General features: G+C 43.2%; 1 protein-coding gene across 1 annotated transcript; it reads left to right on the top strand.

Moving 5' to 3' along the window:
* The first annotated feature begins 5,739 nt into the window (after nt 1-5,739).
* id1 (inhibitor of DNA binding 1, HLH protein) lies at nt 5,740-6,998 on the top strand. Its single transcript, XM_014033920.1, has 2 exons — nt 5,740-6,177; nt 6,397-6,998. Exons 1-2 carry the CDS (start codon nt 5,824-5,826, stop codon nt 6,430-6,432), a joined length of 390 nt encoding a protein of 129 aa, XP_013889374.1. The 5' UTR covers nt 5,740-5,823; the 3' UTR covers nt 6,433-6,998.
* The last annotated feature ends 1,367 nt before the right edge of the window (nt 6,999-8,365 follow it).

The following is an 8,365-nucleotide window of genomic DNA, read 5'->3' as shown; positions in this document are numbered from 1 at the left end:
CACACACACACACACACACACACACACACACACACACACACACACACACACACACACACGTGAGTGTTTCCAACTTTCACATTCTCAACTCTCTGGCTCTTGTCGCTGCCGCTGAATCTCAAGTGTCACCAGTCACTCAGCATTCAGATGTGACACCGCGGTGTGGTAAAAGTTTCTGCATCTGACACCACACTCACCCCTCCCAGTCCCATRCGAGCCTCTCCACACACCTGCACGCAGGTGTGATCATTATCGAGCAAACAGGAAGAGCCTGACTGGGAACTGGAAACTAATCCCACAGCTGCGAGGAGATGACCTACGTGTGTGTTTGTGTGTGTGTGTGTGTTTTTGTGTGTGTTAGTAAAAATTGTTGAAACCTTCTTCTCACACAGTCAAAAACCCTCTTCTGTTTCTTTTCCGCGTGTTAAATTCCCTCCGTCGAAGAAACCTCACTCACAGTTAAAACGCTGTTTGGTCACTTTCGTGTTTCAGGAAGTAGTCYGAGCCTTTCTCATTGTTCTCACAGGCAATAATAACAGCAGCAAAAGTGTCAAAGCATTGCTGGAATGTCCTATTTCCTTCGAATGAATTCCTGCACCAACATCTTCCCTCGTGACTTCCTGGTAGTGTGCTTTTGTGACTATTTGCAGCGGGTGATAAAAAAAAGTAAAAGAAAAGCCATCAGCTAATATGTTTCCTTTCAAAGAAATGGAACAATTTCTGCTCCCGGGACGCTGTTTGGGTGCAAATATAAGTGCAAAACAAGTGTTGCCTTTCTGCCGTAGGGTGGGTGTTGCAACAGTCAAACAGTAGCCTGTCACAGGAGCAAGTGAGTATCAGCACAGGGAGTCTGCTGGGAAATGAATGTGGTGTGTGAGGGGGCGAGCTGGGACAGGGCACCGGCRTTCTGTCAGTTAAAATCAGGAGCTAATATGTTTCACTTTTCTCTGCCCTCCTCTGCCCCGTCCCTCTGTCTTCTGTGTCTCCCCTCGCCTTGATGTGCTGTAAACAGGCTAAAAAGGGCCCAGCTGTGTGGAGTTATTGTTGGTGTCAGTAGGAAGTGCTGATAGCTTTTGCAGCTGAACAAAAGCTGGATGAGGGGAGTGGAGGGGCGCTCCAGACACTGTGGCTCCAGCCTAGATTCTCTCCCACAATCCCTCCACCGCACTCCCATTGTTCTGCCCACCCGGCCTTCCCTCCGCCCTGTCAGCTGCGACCTGGGACAGAGGGCAAAAAGAGAGGAGGGAGAGAGAGAGAGAGAGAGAGAGAGAGAGGGGAAAAGAAGAAGAAGGGAAAAAAAGTTTTTAGAAAAGTTTTCACAAGCTTCTGCGACAGCTAGGAGAAACAGCCGGTGGTGGTTAACTGACATTAACTCTGGCACATCTGTGYAGATAAATGCAGGGACTTTTTGTTGCTCGCAGTTTAAAATCTGAAGGGAACGAGCTGTTCATAGCTGCTTTGGGATTATAGAAACACAAATAATTGTGCTAAATTACACCGTGTTGTGTGACTGAGACAATATCATCTTTTGACCTATCATTCCTTAAACCAGTGGTTCCCAAACWTTTTATCTTCTGACCCACAAAATATCCATGGCAAAAACTTGTGACCCCAAATATTACWGGTCTGAGTACACAAACATTTTTAATAACCCTAAAAACACAGGCTTTTTGACAATCTAAACAGCTTRTACACAAATATAAATACTTATTTATACTTATTTTGTGCATTTGTAATAATTACAGGGAAAATATTACATCAGCAATTATTTTATTACCCTTTAAATTGATTTCTGGAGATTATCCAAGGTGCTTCATGACCCATAATTGGGTCCCAAGCCAACTTTGGGAACCAAAGTGCACTGGTTCCCGAATTTTTCAGGTTTTGACCCACAAAATAACAGTAGCAGAGACCTGTGCCCCCAACTGTTTTTGGATGATAAACATTTGTATCAGGTCAACTAAACATGGGCATAGTAACAATATTTTTAAACTACATTTCTCCATTTTAAATATACTAACCTCACTCCTTTGTAACAACTAAGGCAAAAATGTAATTAATTCAGAAAATCTTTTCAGGACCCCACCTTGAAGTTTCGGGACCCCATTTTGGGTCCTGACCCCAACTTTGGGAAACACTGCCTTAAAGGACTGCACATCGACCACCATGCATGAGTTTTAGACTGAAATCATCTTGTGTTGAGGAATGATGGAGTTAAAACACTAATTTCACGCAACACTGCGATATATGATGCTCACATGTTTAGGATGATTCTTACATCAGGTTTTTAGCTTAATATTTGTAAAATCGGCGGATTTGTGAGTTGGTTATAAGTTTAATCAGCTGTGGCGGCCATCTTGATTTGAGTTGGCTTTAAAAGTGAATCAGCTATATCGTAATTGTTTCATTGAAATCTGTCCAGTGCTTCATGAGATATTTTGCTAACAGTACAAGGGGGCTTCTGTAGAAAGCTTCTGAAGAAATTACATTTTAGCTGCTAGATCTTTTAAATCAATCCAAAACTTTTACATTTAATTTTACATTATTTTAGTAAGCTTCACGTCACCCTTCAGTTTGATTTACAGTTATGTTCGCACCATTTTTGACGATATTTCCACCAGATTAACCCCAGGCTGCACAGGAAGTGCTACAGCTAGCTGCTGCTGCTGTATTTGCCTTTGCAAATGACCAGGGTCAACATAAAAGCAGTTTAATGCAAAGCTGAACAAGTTTTTTTTTTTTAATGGCAGCAATCCACTTTCATCTTGGCTACGTTTGRAGCTGTTAGCTCATCAGCCCTGTCAGAAACTGTTTCTCAAAATCGAGGTCATTCAAAGAGTCATCTACGACAGATGGCCGGAGTTTCCACCTAAACCACAATGACAATAACCTTATCCGAACATGTATGCACTTGAAACAGCACGAAATGGCAGAAACAGTTACGAAGGTCAGCATTAGTCAACAGGGAATATTGTTCTGAAAACAAGGTTCTGTAAGGTCTATTGCTCCTTAAAAAACATTAACAATAATATCCACACTCATACTGTTAGCACTGAAGATGACTGTCAGCTACTACCAGCTACTTGTTGGATAATGTCAATGAGCCGTGGTGTCCATCTTATATGAGCTTGACTCCAAAAAGTTAAAGATTTGCAGAAAAGCGTTCAGTAATTCGTTTGTCCAGTGGTTCTCAAGTTGCTTCAGTCAAACAGTGTCACCAGTTAAAGTCAAAAATTTTAAGCGAAGATAATGTGCAATGTAAAAAAAAAACTCAGATTACATAAAAGAGATGACTCTAAGCTACTACCAATCAATTTGAGCTCAATATCAGGAAAATTGACTGAGCTTTAGGTATTTCTGTTTCCTTTTAAGTTTAATTGACTGTGGTGGTCGTCTTCCATTGAGATGTCTCCAAAAGTTAATCGGTTGTATATGTACATCCAATAATTAMGTTTTGAAAGTTTCCTTAAAATCCATGCAGCGGTTCATGAGATATGTTGCTAACAGACAGAGAGTGTTGACTTAATAGTTAATGCTAAAATTCAAAGCAAGAACACGCACAATCTGTAGTGCTCAAAGTATGTGTTGAGGAGGACTATCACATACAACTTGATCMCATTTTAGCTCAAACTCTGTCCAATCATCTGAGTTATAAACATGTTTGTTGAGGTTGCTTAGCTGGGGGCGGCCATCTTGAACGGGGATGGCTCCAAAAGTTAAAGAGATGCAGATTTGCATTGAGTCATTATTTTCTGAGCATTTCRTTCAAATACGTGCGGTGGTTTTTGAGATATTTTGCTAACAGACAGACATAAGAGCACATTTGACAAAGGCAAAAAATATCCCTTGCATCTTTAGTATTAGACGATTATTATAAAATACTTCTTTTTTCTGGCTATTGCTGCAAACGTGTAATAATTAGCAGCGATTTGATTGTAAGATAAATGTATTTTTATATATTTCTTTCATGCACTTTTCTTTTTGTGCAGAAATTGAGAAAAAAACATGCAACTTGAGAGGAGAATTCCTCCAGTTGACATAAAAAGCAAGTTTTTTTTGTACAGCAGCCACAGAGACATATGTTAGTGAAAGTGGGCTGTCTGGAGGAATGCAGCTCTTATTTTGTGTTAGAATGCGGTAACAACATAATGAGGAGTCTTCCTCCTCTTCAGCGTTTTAACTCTGCAGGTGCGCGGGGGSCGGTAATCTCATCCCGCTGCTTCAAGGTGCTAAATGAAGGAGAAAAGATGGGGGGAAAAAACTCCTCCAGAGCGGGGTTTGTTCTCAGGGCTCCGCTTCTCCGCGCAGGTGAATGGAGGAGTGCGAGCTCTCTTGTTTGACATCTCCATGGAGACCGCCCGAGCGGCGCCAGGCTGACAGGCGTCAAGGCTCGGATGAATGGGTGACGTCACCGCGCTGGCGCCTGCCAGTCTGCTCAGGCTTGTTTGGACAATCTGGGAGGAGGACTGGGGAGGAGGAGGAGGAGGAGGAGGAACACGGCGATGCGATCTGAGTGTGCAGAAACAAGTGAAGGAATCCGCTGCTCTCACTCACTTTCCTTCAGCTTATAAAAAGAGACTGTGTGATTTTTTTAAAAGCGTATTTTATGAGGATAAAGAGAGCTTTGAGTTTAACTACAGGGTTTCATCCAGATGCAAACACATTTTAAAGGTACTCATCAAAAACTATATATAAATAAAATGATAATAATAACAAAAAAAACTTATCCAGAATGGTGCAATTTGAAAGTCTCCAGTAGTTTTCCAGATGTTGAAAACGTGATACTGAAATGCAGGTATGCATCCAATGTACACAAAGCTGAATCTGCTGAAAAGTAARTGAAAGATCAAGTCATGTAATTGACCTATGTTAGGATGGCTGTTCAGGTAAACAAATATGGTAAAATCTGACAATAATTGGATCTTGGATCTTCTTTTAGTAAATCTGTCAAATGCAGAAAAAAGAAGAAAAAATAAGGCAGCTGTCAGGATACAGTGGGGATTAAGCACCTGAAGTTTGCAGAACTTCTTTTAAGTTTTGCTTTTGTTTTCARTCACTTTGGCTGATGATGAATTTTGCTTATAAGATTTCATTTAAAGACACAGTAACCTAAGATAAAATAATTTGWTCTTATTATTTATTTATTTTTATGTGATTGCTCTTCAAGATTTTGCAATGAGTTCCTTTGTCGGTTTTTACAATCAGGTAAATCTTTTTATCTAAATCAAAGTCATCAACAGACTGCCCCATTCTGTGTCATTAATTCCCTAAACGTACTGCAGTATTGTCCGCCACATCTGCAGCGCCCATCGAGCTTTGTGAAAGGCAAATCTGGGACACTGTGGTCGCCTAATTGTCATTAGGCATTCATCCCATTGAGCCCGGCCCATCCCACACACATCCTCCCAGCATTCAGCCACCCATTGACTGTCCCCGGGCAATCTACACCTGCAGAGTCCCCAAGCCGTGGACAGCTGGATTCCCACATATTAGCCATAAAAGACACACATTTGTTTCCATTTGTAACGCCATCCCTCCAACWGATTGTAAATTCCGATAACCAGCCGCGCGCTCTCATTGGTTGAGAGCGCGGCCACGGACCGCCTCGTCAACACAAARGCGGCGCGCTGATTGGCCGCCTTCCTTCAAACCTGAGCGCTCGGACACGCCCCCGGCAGCTGCGCCTCGCTATAAAGCCGGAGGAGGCTGCTCCATGTGGACGTTGCGGACTGTCAACACTAAGCTGCCAACATCTCTAAGAGGGAGAAAACGGATCTGTCCTCACCCTACGCGGAAGCTACGCCTCACTACACACCAGACAAGATGAAGGTTGTCGGATCTACCTGCGCCCTGAAGAGCAAGGTCGGCGGAGAGATCGGCCTGTCCGAGCAGAGCCTGACCATCTCCAAGTGCAAGATCCCGCTGCTGGACGAGCAGATGAGCGTCTTCCTCCAGGACATGAACAGCTGCTACAGCAAGCTGAAGGAGCTCGTGCCCACCCTGCCCACGAATAAGAAGGCTAGCAAGGTGGAGATCCTGCAGCACGTCATCGACTACATCTGGGACCTGCAGGTCGAGCTGGACGAGCCGGAGAAGARCCGCCAGCTCTCTGTCAGCGGCGCGGCGCGCACCCCGCTCACCACGCTGAACGCAGAGCTCGCCAGCATCTCAGTCGAGGTAAATATCTGCTCACGTTGTTGCGAAATTACCCAGAGWTGCACCTGGAGCTACTCGCACCCAATTATTACCTGCGTCAGTGTGGGTAACATGCGTGCGTAAAGTTGCCACGCTCGTGCGTAAAAGCGCATTTGTAGCTCCTTTTGATTCTTAAGATTCCGAGTATGTTTGCAGCTAACATGTGCTGAACTTTTTGCTTCTTCTTCCTCTTTCCTACAGAACGGATGCTCAGACGACAGGATAATGTGCCGCTAAGACCCCCMGCGGAGCATCMTCCTCCTCCTCCTCCCCATCATCCTCAAAACGTGCGCCCGCAGTGACCAAAAAAAGAGGCGGCTCGGTGTGACTCCTGTCCTGGATCACATCAAAACCTTAAAGCCTTGAACTGTGTAGGGACGTTTCAAACTCCCCTCCTCTAAACAAAAAACTAGAAGTGGACATTCTCAGACCAAGGTGGTCTCAAACAGTCATCCACAGCTCTCGATTCATCCGAGGACTCGGATCAGACTGGTGTCCAGATGTAGACCGGGTTAGTCGGAGGACCAAGACAAGCTCAGAGCAGCCGGCGCGTTGCTTACAGAGTTTTTTTATTTTTTAAAAATCAACTTCATGTCTCTGTTACACTTTTTATATCATGTGTAAAAAAAGATAATGTAAAGAATTTCAACACTTTTGTAAAAAAAATAGTAATTTCTCAGATTCCTGAGCGACAAACTGTATTGTATATTACAATGCCATAGTTATGTGAAGAGATTGTTTTCTTTACAATGTACTTTATTTGTGTTTTTATTAAAACAAGAACACTATTTTTGAACACGTCATCACGTCTTGTGTCTGTTTATAAAAAAAACAACAAAACAAATACCTTAATTGCCCAACAAGAATAATTGAACCTGGATCATCACACTGCGTTTCAACACAAACCTGCTCATAAAACTGATCTGACGCCGAGTCCTGTCACGAGCTGTGCAGTCATTTCAGGTAACATCAAACCACAGCTGGTGGTGATCAGAAAGGCTCATGTCCTCGCTGCTGAACTGGTGATTTGCCTCTCTGTGGGTCATTAAAGTATCACATAACAAAAGAAAAAAACTCTTTAAATCAATAAAACAGACAAATATTGGCAGAATTGTCTCATAAACGTTAGAATGAAATCATCACAAACCTAAAAAAAAGATGGGAGGAAATTAAAGTTGTGAGGAAAAAGCAGTRTGCTTCACGTCATGTGCTCTATAATCTGCTGTTCTGGTGTAAATCAGCACCGCGGGGGTTAAAAAGGATTTTGGCGAAGCGATTGGTTTTTAAGATTTATTCTGTCTCCCTGGTGCAATGTTTTTCCCATTTCCCTGCGGTGGGATGCGCACAGCTGCAGCCCCGGCGTGGCCAGTGTGTGTGTGTGTGTGTGTGTGTGCGCGTGTGATTGTGTTTGTGTGATAGCTTTGTGCCAAGGGCAGGGGAGGGCGGAGGGGCCCAGACTGAGCGGCGCCTCGGCACACCTGGGGAAGTTCAGGTTAAATAGCTCCACATTCCTCAACACACAGCTGATTGAAACATTAACAAACAGTAATCCACGGGCCAGGCCGCAGATGGGCCGGGAACCGGGCCAAAACAACACACAGACAGAGCTGCTCTCGGGTAGAGATTCCCACAGTACGCCTGCATGCTGTAAATTACCTATTAATACGTCCTCTTAAACAAACAAACTTTTATTGCTCGAGCTGTCAGCTTTAAGTCCGACTGAATTATTGAGCAGAATCCCCGATGGCTTTTATCATCACCTGCGTTATTTCTTCTGTCCGCTGTGTTTAATGCAGACTAATCATTAAACRTCCCTCATATAAAATGATTAAATTGTGGAGAAAATGAAGAGCGCTCTTCGCTCGTCTTTAAAATGATTCCGCTCTTTAAATTATATTACAGATTAATCCAATTAAGGCTCTGCTTAAGATTCAGTTATCCCCTTGGAGTCATTTATAATTATGTAAATCCTCAAATCTACAAAAATAAATCTTTACACCCCCCCTTTTCTTAAAGCTTGGTCAAGTGTTTAGCGCCCTCTTYTGGCTGCAAAATGACTTGCAGCTAGTTTCATGTGAGAGGACGCCTTGTGGAGGACAAGCGCGCCCTCTGCTGGACACTTAGTAAACTTTCTTCTTTTGTAGCAATTCAAATCAGCGGACATTTAAAA

Source organism: Austrofundulus limnaeus, unplaced genomic scaffold, assembly GCF_001266775.1.
Source record: "Austrofundulus limnaeus strain Quisiro unplaced genomic scaffold, Austrofundulus_limnaeus-1.0 Scaffold1895, whole genome shotgun sequence".
Lineage (NCBI taxonomy): Eukaryota > Metazoa > Chordata > Actinopteri > Cyprinodontiformes > Rivulidae > Austrofundulus > Austrofundulus limnaeus.
Note: the sequence above shows the minus strand (reverse complement) of the source record. Positions and strands in the feature narration are given on the sequence as shown.